This window comes from Acyrthosiphon pisum, chromosome A1 (genome assembly GCF_005508785.2).
Source record: "Acyrthosiphon pisum isolate AL4f chromosome A1, pea_aphid_22Mar2018_4r6ur, whole genome shotgun sequence".
In the NCBI taxonomy this organism is placed as follows: Eukaryota; Metazoa; Arthropoda; class Insecta; order Hemiptera; family Aphididae; genus Acyrthosiphon; species Acyrthosiphon pisum.
This window is the reverse complement of record NC_042494.1, coordinates 148858399-148878756: the sequence shown is the minus strand read 5'-3', so window position 1 is coordinate 148878756 and position 20358 is coordinate 148858399. Positions and strand designations below refer to the sequence as shown.

Sequence of the window (20358 nt, the reverse complement as noted above, 5' to 3'; positions counted from 1 at the left end):
CGAACGAATATAGCAATATAAATGTAAATTATACGTATAGGTATTTGTGTGTGTGTGTAGGTGTGTGTATAAATATATACGAGCGCTGCAGTTGTCCCGTCATGCGCAGGTGCCCAGCGTTTCCCGCTGTTTGATAAATCGCCACGGACGGTTATTACTATTATTAATATTAATTTTTTTTCGACGCCGTCGATGATACGATGCAACGATTATAATAATTATTATTGTTTTTTCGCGAGTGTATAATAATAATAATAATAATATAACACCAGACTCTGCGGCGAATTCACTATATAAGTGTATGATATTATATACATATGCGGCAGGATGCAAGCACAAATTATACACTCGGCATTACGGCGACCACCAGATACACGGGGTGTATTCGACATCATTTCGAGACGTAAACGACCGCAAAAGAACGGTTTTCGTCTAAAAATATTTAACGATTTACTACTACATATACCTATATAGCTTCGAGTATTATACACACAAACACTGTTATTATAATTCATTATAATATTATGTGTGTGCGTGTTATATGCGTTCTGCTCCTATTCCCGCAAGTCTAATTAAAAGCGCGAAGAATGCGTGGCGCGTGTGTGTACATTGGTGGCCACGCGTGCACCGCCGAGAGAGGAGAGACCCGACAAGAAGATATATACGTCCGCGAGATCGAGCGGTCACGACAACGTGGGCACGTGCGTAATATTGTAATAATAATAATAATAATATATATATATACGTATATAGGTGATCTATACGAAATAACTCGGCGGGGACGCACAGGACGAGATAAAATATATATTGGATGTACGGTGCGGTTGTGATGTCGTCTGTTGGTCGGGTGCCAGTGCGCGCGCGGCGGTTGGTCGCAGGACTTTATATTTTTTAATTGCTTCCAGAAGTTTTCGTCCGCGATTTAATTTAATTTATATTATCGCGGACGCGCTCGCGGAGACGTTAAATAATTGCCACCCCCACGACCCGCCACTATATATTAAGTATATTAACACACGTAGGTATGTAATAATGTATATATATAAAGTGTCATAGCGTCGTCTACAGGTTGGCCCATCATTTTAAATACGACAAATTATCTTATATTTTACAACGCGATATATATTTACGAAATTACCTTTTATGATCAGCCAATCTTTTGATAATAAAATCACAGCGATCCCAGAAAAGAAACATCGCCACTAGATAGTCGAATTACTATGCAATGATCGTAGTATATACGATTTTGAGTAGAAAAAAATTAAACACATAAAATATGTGCAGTAGGTTTATGTGGTATTATGTGGGAATATGTAGGTTATGTCTGCAAAAGTCGTGCTTATTATTAGGCATTTTGGAAGAGCTGAAAACTCGAAGGTCAGCGTATCGTCATTACGTATATAATATAATATGTGTTTGATATTTTATCCCGAAGATCTATAATGACAGTTTGTGCCTATATTATAATATTATACGTATTACCTAACAGCTATTACACCCACGCATCCACTGTAGCAATATAAGGGTTTCATCTATTTTAAAATTGCGTGAAATATAAGTACAACTAATAAGGCAAGTGGTTTTCCCGCATCCCTATCCACACACTGCAAACTTATACATAATATAATATAATATTATAATAAGATACGCAAAATATCGTGAGTATAACAAAACGTAGGCCTCACCTTTGGTAGTCAGCCTTGCAGTATATGTTGCCGTCTCGGTAGAAACATTTAATTTCGGATGCCAGGGTCCGGGTGCACTGGGAACACTGCAGACACGAAGCGTGCCATCTCTTGTCCACCGCGAACAGATAGTAACGGTCGAGGATTTTCAGACCGCAACCGTCGCACAGGTTCACCTCGACCTGTTCCCGTTTGGGCCGGACCATCATGTCCGCGGCCGGCGGCGACGACTCGTAAGCGCCACCGCCGCCGTAAGACGTCACGTGGCCGGACGGCGGCGGAGGCGACGACGACGACGATGGTTCCGGCGGCGACCCGTAGCCACCGCCGAGATGATGGTGGTGATGGTGGTGCAGTAGCTGGTGATTGTGATTATGGTGTCCAGCGGGCGACGAGCCCAAACCGTGGCCGGCGTCGCGTTCCTGCTTGCACGGGACCGCCTGCAGCGGGCCGCCACGGTAGTCGTCGCGTCCCATGATGGAAATCGGAGGCGGCGGAGGTGGCGGAGACACCTTACTGCAACAGTCAGCGGTGGTGCAGTCGTCGTCGAACTCTGACTTGAACGCGCAACATTGCCCGTGCACGCCGCCGCCGACCACGCCGACCACGCCGAATACGTTGGTCGTATCCTGGCCGCGACACGACGTGGTCGGCAGGTTCGGGCTCAGGTCTCTAGACGGGTCGTACGGATTGGCCCAGCATGGTGTGATGGCGGTCATGCTGCTGATATGCAGTACAAAAAAACAAACAAACAAAACACGTTATAACAATGAGCATCGCAATAATATTATATAAATTATACAAGTGCTAGCGTGCTGTAGGGATCACTAATCAATATTTTTGAGGGTCACTTTATGAAATGGGGAAGTTTTGGGAGTCACAAAAATATTGAAGAATGAGTAAAAGAAGTAAAAATAAAAAAATAATATAAAATCGATGAAAACTTCATTTAAATCACGACATATTTTTATGACCGCGAAATGTCTTGTCTGCGTGGGTCAGATAAAGTTTGTCACCACGCCACCATTTGGTGACCCTTTTTTCAATAATTTATAATATAGTTACGCCCCAGTATCGTCGTTTACTAATATTAAGTTGTAACATAGACTAATAAAATTCGTAATTGTTGAACGAAACAACTGTACGGTTCCAGTTGCAGAAAAATGTCGATCGAAATGTCGTACATAATAATATGTGTGACAACTTTTAAACAACACTTCGGACGGTGAGAGATTTGAAGGGACTCAAACGCGTTCACGCTTTCAGAATTTGGCCTTTCACGCAGATGAGATTTGCAAGCGATAGTTCAGACTTTTAGAAGCGAACAAGAAAATTGATGGCTGTGCGAGAACCATAACATTATGTATAGGTAAAGAGTAAAGACCGAATACAAACAAGATCGTATCGAGAATCGAGAACCTAACCAGTTTTCGAGACTATACAACCTGATGTCCGTATTATATACCTATACAATATTATATCTGACAAAATATCGATAACACGGTTTTATATTAATCTAGACAAAGAACGAGTCTCGGATTACTTTTATTGTACACGCGAATTAATTTCTACGACGCGGACGACCACGACGATGTATTCAATGCGGCGGAGGCAGCAGCAGCAGTAGGTAGTCTTTTCACGCGATTCGATTGTATTAGGTATATTATTATTACGAGACGAGACGAGAAAAGAAATTTGACCGATGGCGAGTAAAATCGATGGAGGCGAAGACGACTACGGCCCTTACAGGGGTGGGTTCGAAACGAGGTAAAAATAATATGTTTGCGAAATCCCTCTGTTATTATTATTTAGAGTATTATTATTTCTATGCCCTCACACGTCGTAGCGTCGTCATCACAGTCGTTGTCGTCGTCTCAGATGTCAAGTACCATCGTCAGTATATACATAATAATAATAATATATGATGGACACGCAAGAAAAAAAAAAATAATAAAAGAAATGCACAGCACAATACAAAAGGGACAATGGTCATTTTCGCAAATATATATAATCACGAGGCGGGACGAGTTTTCTATTTCAGGTGCGTTTTTATATACTATTATATATATATATTATACGAGCGTCTCGTTATTACACATTATTATTATCATTATTATTCTCAAGCTACCGAATTCCGCCAAATCAACATTCTCTCGCAGTCTCGCACAAATACACTCACACGTACACGCGTACACGTAGATACTTCACTTCACATCACACTTATTCGGGGAAAAAATACCCATTCACCACTACAACATACACTATACGTACGTTTATATATTATTATTTATATTATATAAAATACGTAACACAATGATAATAATAAAAGGTCACGGCGACGAAGTGTATTATCGAGTGGTTATTGTGCTCGAATGCCCCTGGTTTTTTTCATATTATTATTATTCCACCGCCACCGGGTCAAATAGGGTAAGGACAGATGTCAGGCGCTCATATAGGGTTTGCCCTTGTTGAGATGACAAATCAAAAAATAAAAATAAAATAATACACGACGGCGGTCACCTGTAACCCCCGCCCTCACCCACCCGCATGGCAATGATTATCGTCGACCTAATAAAATAATAATAAATAATAATTTTGTAATAGACGAACCCGCGTCGTATACCAGCTTTCTGTGGTGATTATTATTATTATTTTAAAGTCGGGTTATTATTTCTTTATTTTCTAATACAAATCATCCCCGTATAAAGTGTGTCGTTGGCCTGAGATTTTTCACGTAGTGATCCGCGAACAGTGGAGTTTCAACCTAAAGGCATTTACGAGATTGTGACGAAGTAGGGAAACCCTCCGGAGCTGGGGATTTATATGCCAGACCGGAGAACTCGCGCGAGAAATATTATGGTATATATTATATGTATATATATGCATCGTATAATAATATTAATATAATATTATGTCGTAAATAGGTACGTCAAAAATCCGAATGCGCAATATACACATATAGGTACTCAACTGCCAACAACAATCCGAATCGAAGGATTTAATAATAATATTATTATTATGTTGAATTGTATATGCGGCGCGAGTCGTCGTGCAGCACACCACCTCGCAACGACTTCCCATTATAATAGATATATAATAATATTATATTATTTTATGGTATATAGGACTACTATACGCACTCTCTCGCATATACCTATACGTCTCCGACAACATTATAATAACGTTATTATTATTCGTATTGCATTGTCGTTCGCCGACTCTCGTGGCCGGACCGATATACAACTCTATATACATTATATTATTATTATTTACTACTATATAACATATCGCGCGTAGAGATATCCAATCATTAATAATAAACTCTCGCCGGTGTACACACGCATACAATAATAACACAGCACACGGACACATGGCGCTGACTATACACACACACACTGCATAATATATTATACATAGTAATTTGGACGGCTGCCGCGGTGGGAATCGCAATGCGTCTTTTCTCTTTTTCATATTATTATTATTGTTATTTCATTATTGCGTCGTTTATTTCGGTCTCGCCTTTTGTCCGGCGCGCCGGGGCCGTTCGACACTGTTGCAGTTTGAAAAGCCCATCGTTTTTGTCGTCGTCGTCGTCGTTGTTAAAATATCGGTTAGGCCGCGATGACGATGACAAGCAGCTTTTCCTTGGTGCGTATGTTTTATAATATTATTATACATGTGCGGCGCTCGACTTCTATATATTTCTCCTCTTTCCGACCGCCCCCTCACCACTTACAAACTTCTCTTCCGCCAAGTCGGTTAAATACCGCGGTCACGTTTTTTTTCTTCTCGATAATCGTTACCACGAGTACCTGCGAGTACCTGCGAGTACCTGTACGTGCTGCAAGTAAATGCGTATAGTATGACACACAGTAATATAGAAAAATATTTATCGCCGATATCGAACGAGACCAAAATCGCGACCTACATATACCGAGCTGTATGATATAATATTATAATATACTACCGCACGCGAAATTTATTTCACCCCCACCGCCACCTCCACCCGAGGGTGTAGTATGCACGGCCACTCGAATTTCGAACAACAAGAGGATTACGGGAACCACAAAATCGCATTATCTCGGTCTGTTTGGCGCGAACATTGAACTGTTTTTTTCACCTCTCTCTCGCCCACCACACGCGCACAATACGCCCCGCTTCTTATACATTTATATTATTATTATGTTGTTGCATTCATATATTATAATATTGTTTGGCAGCGGTCGTCGACACAATAAAATGATAATAATACGGTGTAGGGATTTGAATAATTGGTAAACTCGGACAATACGTGAACCCGACACGACACCTATATATAAACGCAAATACTGCACTGAGGCAGTTTATTATGTATTATATACTGCACCGCGTGTGCCGGTCGCTGTGTTTCCGCGATAGAAACCGTTTGGGAAATCGAAGGTCGTGCGTCGATGATTTCTATCAATATACGAAAAAATATTTCCCAGTTTTAATGCACGAAAAATACCTCGCGGATTTATACATCAGCGAGCGTTACATATATAGGTACTTGGCATCAGCCGTCTCCACCACAGACATAAAGTTGTATTGTTATGTACTTAATCGAGTTGTAAGTACCTGCAGCCCCGTCGATAGAGATTAATCCGAGGATTCCAATATATTCCGTAGCATGTACCGGTATTTGTTTAATTGTTGTGACTGTTGATTTTGGCCGATCCAAGGGGTTTATACTTTGTCCGAGTACGTTCTTGCAATATTTAATATAATAACAATATATTATAGTGATTTGCACCCGACAGCATAACTCCCTTATCTTCACCCCCCCCCCCTATCACGACGGTTAACATAAACAGAATTTCCCTGGGAATTCCCTATAGCTGGTATAAAAACCGAGGTCGTGATCTAGATACTTATCCAAATCGGAACCGCAGGGCCTAAAGACTTCACATCCACTCGGTCAAATCACACGCCACCATCCCCTCCCCCATACAATTTGGAACCCTGTACTAATAATGTATTTGCGGGCCCTATAAAATATTATTTAATATACAGTAAGTATTCCAATCAAATTTTGAAAAATTACAAATTAATTTCAACGGGCCCGTAAAATAGCCGGACTCCTGAACTCGAGGTTCAACAGCCCCCCCCCCCATGTGAGGACCCTGCCATCACCTATACTGACGCATGATCATAATTTAATAATATTATTAGGATTTACGGGTATTTGATGCGTGACACTTACGCGAGGTCCACCAATGACCGTGTACTCACCCAATGCATTCCGGGTTTCTGATTGGCCAGGTCTTCAAACACGCCCATCAGGGCTGCCAATGCGACGCGTTGTACAAGTGATTCGGGTGCAACGAGTGTCTCGTATCTCTAGTTGTAGTCTTCCGGCAGCGAATGCGAGGGTGTCATCGACAAAGATTCCGCTGCTGCTGAAGGAAGAGCGGCTCGGACAACTGTAACAAATAAGCCGCGAGTTAGACGGTTTGGTGGATAACAAAAATCGATGGATCTTACAATGTAAGTAACTATCGTGGTTAGTAAGAAAAAAATCAATTTTTTGGTACAAATAATAATAAACACTAATCACGATAGTCTAAATTATTGTAAAGCAAAGATGATAGTAATATATTAATATTATATAATAAATGTATATCCGGTTTAACGCTTACGAGATAACACGTAGCTTAGAACGTTGTATATTGTATGTATTATACCTATACGTGCTGCATCAGAGGGATAACAGAAACAGAACAGCACAGGAGATAATACGATAGCGCGAGAGAGCCGAACGAAAAGGTCAATGGGTGCGGCGGCGGCGAGAGCGCAGTCCGACAGATAACCGCGAAACGCCTGGGGGTTATCGCCGGCAGCGGTTTAAGACCATATACCTTTAATCTAAAGGCAACACTCTCTTTCCGGACCACTGGTCATTGTGTATATATTATTATATATTATTATATTATATTATGTGATACCGGTATACGATAACCGTGTTTTCTATATCGGCGGTCGGCAAGACGAAAAAGATTACGTTTTTTTCGTTATTGATCCTGCAGTTTATACGCGAGTGAGTAAAAAAAAATATGTCGATTCGGTTTCGATAACATGTTATATTATGATATGCTTATTACGACTGTATTAAAATCTACTATAAATATATAATAATATTATATACAATATGCGCTACTGCTACTTTCGACGATTATCTCGAGATAGCGTATTATCTTTTATATATAGATAGCAGTCTTCAATTATCACAATTATTCCGAAATGTGTTTACGGTTTAGTATTTCCGTGTAGAAATATTAATTGTTCAGATATGTTTGACAAATTCTTAATGTACCTATATGCGCAGAATCGGATTAATACACTGTTTTGGACATAAGCACGCATTAACGCCAATGCCAGCAGTTGCAGAGCCTTTATCCGGTTTAAAAATATATTCATAATACAGAAATATTTTTTTAAAAATTCCTAAAGCTGTCCTATATATTATACTTTACACAAATAATAGAACGTCTCAATCAAATGTATACCACGTATTCATACAAAAACAATTTAAACATTTCTAAAACAAAAATTACATTATTATTTATTAATTATCATTGTTAATTTCTTGTAATTATAGGGATATTTCTTGATTTTAGATAATATTATAAAACATCAAATAATGATATAAAATAAACAATGTACGAAGATAATAGAGTTGACAATCCAATTAAAAGAACTATATAATTGTTTTCGATAACGTTAAGTAGATATAAAATAGATGCCTATTAATTTATTTTTCATTTTTGAGTCGCATTTTTCTGTCTGCGCGACATTTATTTTTCCTCTATAACATTTAATCCGTCTGTGTATCCAAGTAGTTTTTTTTTATTATAAAACAAGTTTCATAGCTTAAGAATTCTATGGTCTGTACTCTGTACCTACTTTTTCTGTACCTAATCCAATATTTGATGACATATTATTAATTTATTCAATATTATGTTATTACATCATCATAGTATAAATTATAATATTGATCGAACGTTTCTGTAGAAATCCTAATCGAGTTATTGTAAAACATAGGTATATAGGTATAGATGTGAATACACAATTATACAAAGTTAATATGTTATAGTATTATGAGCTACTACAACGTCAAAGGGATATGAAACTACCTATATTATGTAATATTTTTGCACCTATCTCTGCAGTTTTATGATTAAATGCATTTTTATTAATGTATAAAATGCGTTTTAGATGATATTATAAATTACGGACTATTAATACACAATATATGTATTGTGCGTATATAAAGGTTTATCGACGATTATAAATGCGAAACGAGTATCGAGCACATATTTTTTTTACAGTATATATTACTCGTATTCCAAATAATACTTTCAGCGAATGTTTTCTTACGACAAACTAGTTTTCTTTTATAAAACCGTATTCACATTATAATAATAATATTATATTATATTTTTAAGACGGCAGTGTCTGTATATACACTCGTATAAAATCAATAAATTACTATATTTGTCGGTATCGAATATTATGATATTAATATGATGGGTCTCAACAAATCGTTTTTTTATTTCCACCACGTTAAAATATCGTGATTTTTTCTGACACACCGCAGCGGCGACGCGTGATTATGGCGAACGAGACATTACACAAGTATATACCTATAATATTATATGAACGTCAGCGTACTACCTCTATAGGTACAACGCACAAATCACATTATATGCCGGATAGGTACATAATATACAGAATATCGTCTCTTTGTCGCGATAATTTGTTATTTTTTTTGAACGGCGACTGTGGCTCGACTATACAATATATAGGTACACTATTTATCGGATCATCGTCGACTGCAGTAGTGGTAAACCAAAACGTGGGCGTAAAAACAAAACCATATAATAAATTGAAGGTACGTCGTTCTTCGTGTGTCTAATCGATCGTCGTCGTCGTCGATCATATAGCGCCCAGGTCGCCGGCGTATATATAAAACGAAGTACCTATACATCGCGTGATATACCTATACATGATAAAAGGTACGCAGGTATATATAGGTACTTGAAAACAAATGTTCAGACGAGCGGCGAATACCGAAACGCCGCGGTTATTACACAAAACGCTGCCTAGTCAGACTGCCATATCGAAATGATGATCGCATCGGACACGCCGCGCACGAGTTTTATCGCGCTTGTAGATCGCGATCGGAGGATTTGTCACGGTTGGATAGCTAATAAATCGACGCGAAAATATACTATCGACGTGTCGTCGACTTTATAATAATATATAAAAAGCTATAGCTCGTATATATATGTATATTGTATATACATCGAACACTCGCCACGCCCTCGACGCGTATTATAATATATTTAGGTATAATATTATATGTATGAATAAGGCGAAACAATTTTATCTTCTTATCCGCAAACACAACGAGAACCGAGTGTGCATATTCTGCAGGGTATGTACCGAAAATCTCCTGTGGTTAATATTAGATCTTTCCAAACGGCGTTAAAAATAAACAGCTACAATGTCTTTTTAACAAATTCAATTTTTCTCACCTTTTTTATGTTACACAAATTTAAAATATTAAGCTAGTCGCGTTTAAGAGAAAAAAAACTACTAGTGAAATATTTGCATGAATATCGTACCCATTCCGCCATCATACTTATTAGGTACTTACCAATTTTGTTTTCTTGTTTATACTTAACGATTATATAGGTATAAATCATAGGTACGCTCCATTGATCCATATACGTTTGATATATTATATTGTGTATAAATTACAATTTTCAGAAACATAACAATATTATAGATACTGCAGGCTATAACTATTAGGTATTAATTTTATTATTTTCCGGAAGACTATTGATTGAGAAATAACCGCAAAAATCGACCAAAAACATCTGTGAATCGAGTTAGGACAATGTACATTTTGAATAAAATTATGTGAATTCGACGAGATCTGCTCGCGTGTAGCTATTTCATTATTACTTATTAGTATACTATAGTAATATAATATACATGTATATAATGGGGATCAGACTTCGAAGCTTTATCATGATCTCATATCACTTATTTGTTGGCTTATTATACTAGATTTATTGCCATTTGCCGAGTAAACAATATTTTATCTCAGTTAAAAAAATATCAAACGTTTTTAAAGCATATTTGATGATTTTCGATTAGAGCATCGGTGACTAACAGAAATCTGCATGGTATAAAAAAATCGTTAATTAATTTGAGATTTTAATTTTGTGTATATATTGCGAAGAGTATATTATAATCATACTATAGTATTTATTATGTATATGATTTTAAATGAATACCTGCCTAAATTTAAAATAACTTTGCGTCTTTGTGTACATTATACTCTTTCAATATAAAAGGTACAAATCCGTGAATAAAAAATTAATAATAATAAGTGCATATTATAATATATATTTTCAATTTTAAACCCATTTAAGTGCTTAATAAATTGTTAATTATTTGTTCGAGTCCTGCACTATTATATGGGTATACCTAACGATGACGGTAAAGTGGCGAAATTAGACTATAACAAAGACGTGGGGGAAGAAACAAAATGGGTAAAAAAAAAAATTGCATTACATCTTTTATATACATATAGTGCAATATTATATACAAGTCATACATTGTAGCTTTGCGTATATACGGAGTGATTATGTATCACTATTGCCAGCCAATACCTTAGAACATTTACCAGACATTTTTTACATGATACGCACGCCAAATTTACAATTTACAATTTACAATTACATAACTTAATATAAATTAAGCATATACCTATATATTAAAGACATTAAGTATACAATGTAGTAAATAATAGAATACTGCAACGGTTGAAATAATATGACATAGGTACCTCAACTAATGAGTAATAACTACAGATGTTATAACGTTATTTAGATAAATAAAAAATAACTTACATTTTACCATTTTAATTTATATATTTTTTTACGATAACCAGAAGATGGACCATTATATTATGAATTAATAAAAAAAAATTAAATTCTTTCTATTTTCTAATGTAGGTACAATTATGATAAAATAAACACTCTGTATTTAATATACTATAGGTACACGGTTTTTTTTCCGCGTACGGCTTCCGCCTACTCGTGTCGAACGATTAATTTTTATACCTTGTTTATGTGTGCCCGTGTGCCTATACCTATACCTATACCTATATAATATAATGTGTATAATTATGTTGTTTGTTTAGAGGTTTTTTTTCTTCCGCCCGGTTCTTCTGCCACCGCGTCACATGATTATTATTATCATTACACTACGCGCGGCTGCGGGAGTGCGAAAAACGCTAATAAATTTTAAATTGAATTCGAGCGAAACCACAATAGTATGTGTAATGTGTGAAGGTATAATAATAATAATACAATATTCTATTTGCGCAAAAACCATTCCGGCGGTAATTCGAAACCCCCTGTTACATAAATACGCGTGTGTAGTAATAATAATAATACGAAAACCGCGTATACCAAAGTATATATATATTTTTTTTAATAACATACCTACCTATGTATGAGTACGCAGTTCCGAACGTTAATTTCACACACACGTACCTGGCTGACTTTCCGTATGTAATCGCGAACGAGGGAAATATTAACGGACCAGGTGAATAAAAAACACAAAACCAATTTTCAAACTCGGCGAATTCAAGTGTTTAACTGACTGTAACTACGCGTCGAATGGGTTTTCTAAAATACCTCTTCGGTGTGTCGTTATATATTTTATTTATTTTTTCCCTGGACGGGATAATCGTATTATATTATTGTTAGATTGATTGCCAACGCCGCGAGCAAACTACATTAACAGCGATATGTGCGCGATCGGATCAGGCGTCGAAAATTGTGCACTGATCTTAAAACTTTCTAGCGTTTTAGGTCGATGGTGGGAATCCACATATTCATGCATAAGTATAATATTATGCTCTAAAAAAACACTAAATATGCATTTCTGCATTTTGCTTTGAAAACATTTAATATTTACAAGTGAAATTTCTTTGGTTAATCATAGGCAAAAATCTAACTATATGAATTAATTATTATGTATATATTAATATATTAGCAGTATAATAGGTAGTATAGGTACACTTCGATATGTAGGTATATATTTTATTGTTTTGCCCACAATGCGCGTTATAATAATTAATAGGTATACATTATAATACTAAATAAATAAGTCCCTATAGTTTTTGCCCGACACAGTGACACCATGCACCGCGAGTAATAATTGTTTTGAAAAAGAGATTTTAAACATCATATCACATATTATAATATAGGTCCGGAATATACGCACAATAAATCCGTTCTCCGAGTGCGCGCGCCTACAAATGTAGTTATTTAATGTCACATTATTATCGGCACATTACCACTGCAGGAGAAAAATAATATGCACCTGCGAGTTACTCCCGCGGGTTTTCTACGACAAATAACTAGTTTTTGAGGTGTTCACACCTTGCAGCGTGTGCCGCTGCAACAAACGCGCGCGTGTAGGTACCTATCTGTATATACCTATACAAATGTATATTATTTAATAATATACTATATTATACATTTATACAGCGACGACGAAGACGCGACTCGTTTTTATCGGTTCTCCTTTTTTGTCCTCCGACATAAGGGTAGGGTTTTTTTTCGGTAGGCATCATGAGAGTAAATTTTAACAACTGCTTACCTACTTGTATTATTTTACGTTTTACTCGACGACTGGTTTCGTTATTCATAAAAAAAAACAACAAACACTAAAAAAAAATAAAATCGTACTCGAGTGTATACAGATAATATACATATAAAATATCTCGATTCCGCCTAGATCATATCGATACCAGTAGTGACGTACCAATGATACGTGGTAGAGACAATTTTAACTTTCAGGGTATCATAATATAGCACTAACAATAACGTAGAAGATATATAAGCACAAACAAATACATTTCAAATTGACTTTTATTACCTAATTTCATAAGAATAGATACCTCGTACCTAGGTATAACAATATAACAATATTATGATGAAAAAAATTAGGTTTTATAATTGGATATGAAATATGAATTAATATAAAAACTTTTCTTTTCCATAGAAACTATATTTTACTTTGATTAAACCAAAACCTATAGTATTTCAGTACCTATTTGGTATAGATAAACTTTCGAAATTTAATTTTCGTTAATAATATAATATACAATCCACAAATAACACGGACGGGTAAAAAAAAAAAAATAAGTTGTAAAATCCTCATATCCAAAATATGTAAGAAATTTCAGTTATAAAATTTCGTATTATTGTAGGTACCTATAATATTTTTTGTTAAGTCCAGTACGGTCGTACGGATATAGGTATACAATTTATTGCAATAATAGTACCGAACAATGTTTAATGATTATAATTTATAACATAACAATTATATTATATAATATACCTACGTTTATAATATATAATATGATGTGTATATTATAATAGTACAGCACACTGCAGTCAACTGCTATCAGCCGCATAAAATAGTTTAGGTACTTACATATAATAATTTATATCACATTTCATATAGCGTTCGATCGTTTATAGTTTTACACTTTATAATATTAGGTACAATCGAATATCGATATTATCATAAATAGGTTATCGCAAGCATGTTACACTGTTCCTGCTCTTTGAACCAATGTTATTTTTTTTTAAAATACCATAACTTTACCTGTTATAATATTATGCCGTTGCTTGCAGTTATGAACGCGCATCGTTTTCCTTACCGCCCTATAATAAGTTATAACGGAGAAAAAAATTGAGGCACTTAGTGTGTGCAACACCAAAACAGCTGGACCCGCGAAATTCAAATATTATTTTGTTTACTAAAGCGTTAATTAATAATCAATGATAGGCATCTGGTATATATGCCTATAATATTTTAAAACCAAATTGTCCCGTCAAATTTTACCATTACGAATTATTATTAAATATTATATTTTTTTTTAGGAAAACAGAGTTTATCTGTGAATATAATCTGTCCTTCTAAATTAAGTTAGGTATAGATATTTTACGGCCAAATTAAAAAAAAAAAAATCGACATTTAAATCACAATTTTCCAAAATTTTTATACTAGAAAATAATTTGTGAACATAATATAAAATAAAGATGTAGAGCACTGCATAATTATTATAGTAGATACACAATAGGAACTATAATATATAAAGAAAACATTTTCGCACAAAATATCAAATAAATTATAGATTTTCCAATTAAAATACGCCACACCCGCATGTGTTGTTTACGTCTTATGATTGATTAATACGTACTAACCTTATCAATGGAACTATATAATAAATAATATACATAATAAATTTGTGTTCTGCGGTATACTGCAATTACAATTGTTGAATTATATGTTTAGTAACCTTTAATATAATTGAGTTAATTGACCTATTATCAAACTTCAAGAATATTATCCATGTTTTCATATAGGTTTATTACGATATTTTAATTTTCCAAGTTATGAGCAATTTATGAGTATGTATAAATATTACGATTATAGCATTATAAGTCTATTATATATATAAATGTATTATGTAATAAGTTTTATTCTTGATTTAAGTTTAATATAATAGGTAGGTTAGTCAATTCACTCTATTATTAAGTACAAAGAAAATAAATGTGTCCTGTGCAGGTATGTCGTACGTAGTACGTTTGTATATAAACGAAGACAACATAATAATATGCGGTGTGGCGTTCCTCGCGGAGGAGATGCTTATGAGAAAATTAAAACTGGCTGTGTAAAATACGAAAATAATGTATGTAAAATATCTCTATTTTATATCTCCGAATACTTTTCGTGCTGCTTATTCGAATAGATACAATATAGGTACTTTCCGAATATACGAAAAAAAAATTATTATTTATTGCAAGACTGCATCAAGTCTATATAATAGACGGACGCGCGCACGCGCGGTGCATCCTTGATCCAAATACCGTTGCGGCGGATCCGGTCTCCGGTGCCCGTGACCATTTATTGTGCTGGCGGAGCACGCGCGTCGCGGTCGTCGTCCGTATACTTTTCTCAGTTTTTTCTACGTGGAAAATATATATAGGAGGCATATTATAAATCGCTGCTCGTCGATCCCGCGCGATTCCCGTAAATCTCCATCGCGATTTATGACGTATACATTCAATAAATATAATAGTAATAATATAAATTGTGGTGGTTATTATTATTATACTGCACGCGCAGACGTATTGTAACGTCATTTGCCCGCACAGTCTGTCTCTCTCTCTCTCTATATATATATATATATATATATATATATTACATATACAATATACATTTTATATATTTTATACTAGTGGACACTCGTATACATTTTTATGACATAAAATAAAATCGTACAGGGGCTATACCATGTAGCAGTATAAAATACTTAATACCTATAATATTATATCTGCTGCTGCGGCAGTCTTCCACACGTTTTATAGGTATATATATATTATATGCGTTGTATATCGCTTTATACTGCAAGGCGATGATGCTACTTTTATCGCGAACCCGACAATGATATTATCTTGGGAAACGCGAGAAATCTTTTAACGTTAGAGAACATACAATTTTATTTTTTTTCCATGGCTATATCGATCGGTTGTAAAATACCAACATGTACACCCATTGTTTTAATTATTAAAAGTAGCCCGCGGTGCACTACGGTCTACGGACAGCGACAGGGAGGTATCCCGCAAAAGATCAATGCATGCGTTTACCTATATATACACGTTTTGTTCATCGAAATCCTCAAAGAAACATCCTGCTTCAGAGTATTATAATAACAAACATTTTAAGTTGAGATTTAAAAAAATAATACCTAAAACTTAAGTATTATAGGTTATAAAGATTAAAGATATAAAAATCATTTTCAAGGTGTTATATAGGTATTATGGGCAAATGAAAGGTATAATAGGCAACAGTATAATGACTATGTTATGTAAAAAAAATTATGATATACCTTAATATTATATAGATACCTATATAATATATTATAATGATAACGGTTATTATTTTATCAATATACCTATATTAGTAATGTTAGTGTGTAAATATATAATAATGCACGCATACAACGTATATATTATTACCTATATTATAATAAACACATCGTTTTATACAAATTGAATTGTAATTGAGATAGTTAAAAAAAAAATAGGGCCAGGGGGCATATCAAGCCCGGATTAAGGATTAATTGGGCCCCGGGATACCATATGCTTAGTGGGCCCACTTCCAAATATAGCTTCAAAAAATTGTATACCTAAATTTGTATGACTGTATAAAATTGTATAATTTAGTACTTAATTACCACTTAAAATCGTCAACCATGGATAATAAAGTTTGTAGTTGATGTAGTTCACAACTCCCATTTTATAAACATTTTTACATTTATTATAATTAAAAAATTTTTCATGATACAAAATTAAGAACATTTTTATTTTATAATTTCTACTATAACTAAAATGATTTAATTAGGTATTTAAATAATTTAATTTTTTTGAAAACTTTTGTACACATTACAAAATAAATATTTTGGGGATAAAAATGGGCCCTCAAAATCAACAGGCTCCGGGACCGTGCCCCTCCTGGACCCCCCCCTTTTCCGGGTTTGGGGCATATGTATATTACAAAACCGAGTGTTAAAGAAGAAAGATATTCAAGACCAAGGACAGTTTCCTTTCGCGTGGTTTGATTAAATTTTTTAGGTCAAATTCGCTTGACCATATAATATAAATGAACCCAAAATCGTTTACAATTAATTATGTCGGAAAATTTGTGTTGGACCAAATTCATATTATCACGGTTGTCTTCCATGTTGTATCAACATTGCGAGTTGCATATTTGTGACTAGAAATAATCTCTATCGCTCGGGGTGTAGAATGAGGTATCTCTACGTGGCATACAGTTCAGTACTAAATTTTCAGACCATATAGGAAAATTAATATTCGGCGGAATACAAATGACTGGTCGCGCGAGGTAAATTGTATATCTATATCACGTAGATTGATTCGTCGTTATAGGCGTTCATTTTAATTATATCGTGTTAATCATTATTACGATTATGATAAATTTAATGTGTATATATACAGAGACATGAACCGACGACGGCGGCGATCGCACGCGCATAATATTATTATTATTGATCGTGTGTGGTGGTGCGCAATTTGAACATGGAAATCGTTTCGTCGGATCCGGTTTTACGTCACCGCCGCCGTCGTCGTCTGGTCGTCATTGTGTGTACACAAAACAAACACATTTAATAATATATTATATTATACTGGTTTTTTTTTCGAGTATAATGTACGACTGTAAAATGTGTGTGTGTGGTGTCCATAATATTAAAATAAATAAACCTACTCGCGTGGAGTGGGCCGAAATCAAGCTGACGCGTGACTACTGACCAGTTATCTACCTATATTGGAGATAACCGTATATAAACGCGCAACCGACCACAGATCTGTTTGCGTACTAAAAAAATCATTGTGCCACCCCCCCTTTCGCGATCACCATATTACACGACATGTCACATTATCAGCATTGTATCTTTATTTACTTAATATATTATTAGCTATTAGAACCATAGAGTTTAATGTTGTTTAAATTGTTATTTTAAACTATAATTTTTATTTTAAACTATAACAACAGTATAACGTCGTAATAAGGATCTATAACTTTAATATAGATATAGTATAACACAATAACCCTGAATATCAGTCAGTCCATGTACAGCAGTAGGGTTCACGCGTGAGGTAATTCTATTCACCTAAATATTATATTATTACTTATTAGAGCTGGTTCGTTTCAATTTTAAACTAGGAACCTAACATTGAGTAATCCTATACGTAATGATGGAAAACTCGACGCTTAATAATAGGTATTTTATAGCGTATTAAAATTATAATTATACACTATATTAAGGTGTCTATATATTATAATTTTATTTGTATGACGTGTGCAGTATAATATTTTTTATCGAGTGGGATGCAGTTTTTTTATAGGAGCGTATGTATATTAAGTGTCATATGATATAGATATGATATGAATAAATTAAATGAAGAAGCATACAAAAATTACTAATAATGCACCGGCACAGCAACCGTGCATATCTAACAAAATTCGACTTCTTCCCCAGACACGCTAAGAGACATAAATCTATCTATTAATCAAACACAAAGTTGGCTAGAGAGAATAAAATTCGTAACTTTGTAAATAATGTGTAGATTTTTGGCAGAGTAAACTCGCTAAAATACAAACACCATAAATCTTTGAAAAATGATCCCAAGAACAAGAATTATATTTATAAACCTGCACCATTTAAACACAAAAGTCAGTATATACCTCATTTAGAACGTATAGGTATAATTATTATTGTAATATTGTCAAAAATTAATAAATTATTCATCGAGTTTTTCAATATATTATTATTTATAAGTGTTTGCCAAAAATGGAATTATTGTTTTATTTACTATTTAATATTATGCCCGTACAATAATGATATACGCTAATTTAATATGTACCAATTTCAGACTTTTAATTAATAAAAAAACAATTTGTCATGATTTATTGGTATACATATATACCTATTATAATATTTGTGTAATAAGTTTCTATATGATTATGCAGATGGTAACAATTATTAATTATCATATATCTACAATTTTAATTGTTAAATAATAATATATATTAGGTATACATTTTCTAATTTTCTTAATTTCGTGTCAGTAAGTTCCTACCGGTGTAAGATAAGATTCGATTATTCATCTATATTTAAGGGTAGATCTTATGTAAATATAGTGGCCAGTGGGTTTTGCTTAAATTTTAAAAGAAGCAATATATTATTATCTGCAAATATAATCAGTAATTTGTTCTTATAAATAAGTTGTCCTTAAATTTTATTATACCTATTATTCAATTATTATCACCGATAATAATATAATAATATATAATATCTATACATGAATATTCATTTATCAAACAATCGTTACTGATTATTATATTGTATGCACTACCTATTATCTATATAAATTAAGAAATAATATAAAGTTTAGTTATTTTCTGCATATTACTCCAAAACTTTGGACAATAACACTAATGTAAATATTGATATAATATCTATTATTAAATACATTTTGGCAAGTACCTAGGTAATTTTCTTAAATTAATAATATCATAATGTTATATTCTATTATTCTTATATTTCTAGCATGACCAACATTTCTCCGAAAAACAATTATTGTCAGATATACCATGACTTAAAATTTTACTAATAACGCCAAAAATATAATACCTATATTAGAATATTATTAGGATGAGTATATTTTTATATAGTATAGGTATTAAATATTAATTTAGCTTATGTAAATGGTCCTATACTTATATTTTTGTGATGCAACTTTTGAATTTACTATATAGGTAATCTATATTATAGCCTATATAGCTTAGGTAAAAGGTATACTCAATACATATTTAAAATGTAAGACATTATTGTTTTAATAGTTTCAAAAACCCGAGACCCAGCTATAAAGTTATAGAACTTATATAATATTTTAGTGCTGTTATCGAATACTCATATGATGATAAGTTACGGGTGCGAAAATTATAAATTTATAAATATGAGATATTATTT

General features: G+C 34.0%; 1 protein-coding gene across 2 annotated transcripts in view; it reads right to left on the bottom strand.

Annotated features, from left to right (window-relative positions):
- The window catches only part of LOC100159100 (LIM/homeobox protein Lhx9), a 59600-nt gene that overhangs the window by 37761 nt on the left and 1481 nt on the right, over positions 1–20358 (bottom strand). Inside the window, exons 2-3 of one of the 2 annotated variants that reach the window (XM_001945969.5) lie at positions 6936–7126; positions 1686–2408 (exon numbers count right to left, since the gene is read on the bottom strand). In XM_001945969.5, the coding sequence (XP_001946004.2) occupies positions 1686–2404 (719 nt within the window). In that variant the 5' untranslated portion in view covers positions 2405–2408; positions 6936–7126. The remainder of the gene's footprint in view (positions 1–1685; positions 2409–6935; positions 7127–20358) is intronic. The other variant, XM_008183491.3, reaches the window with a different exon arrangement.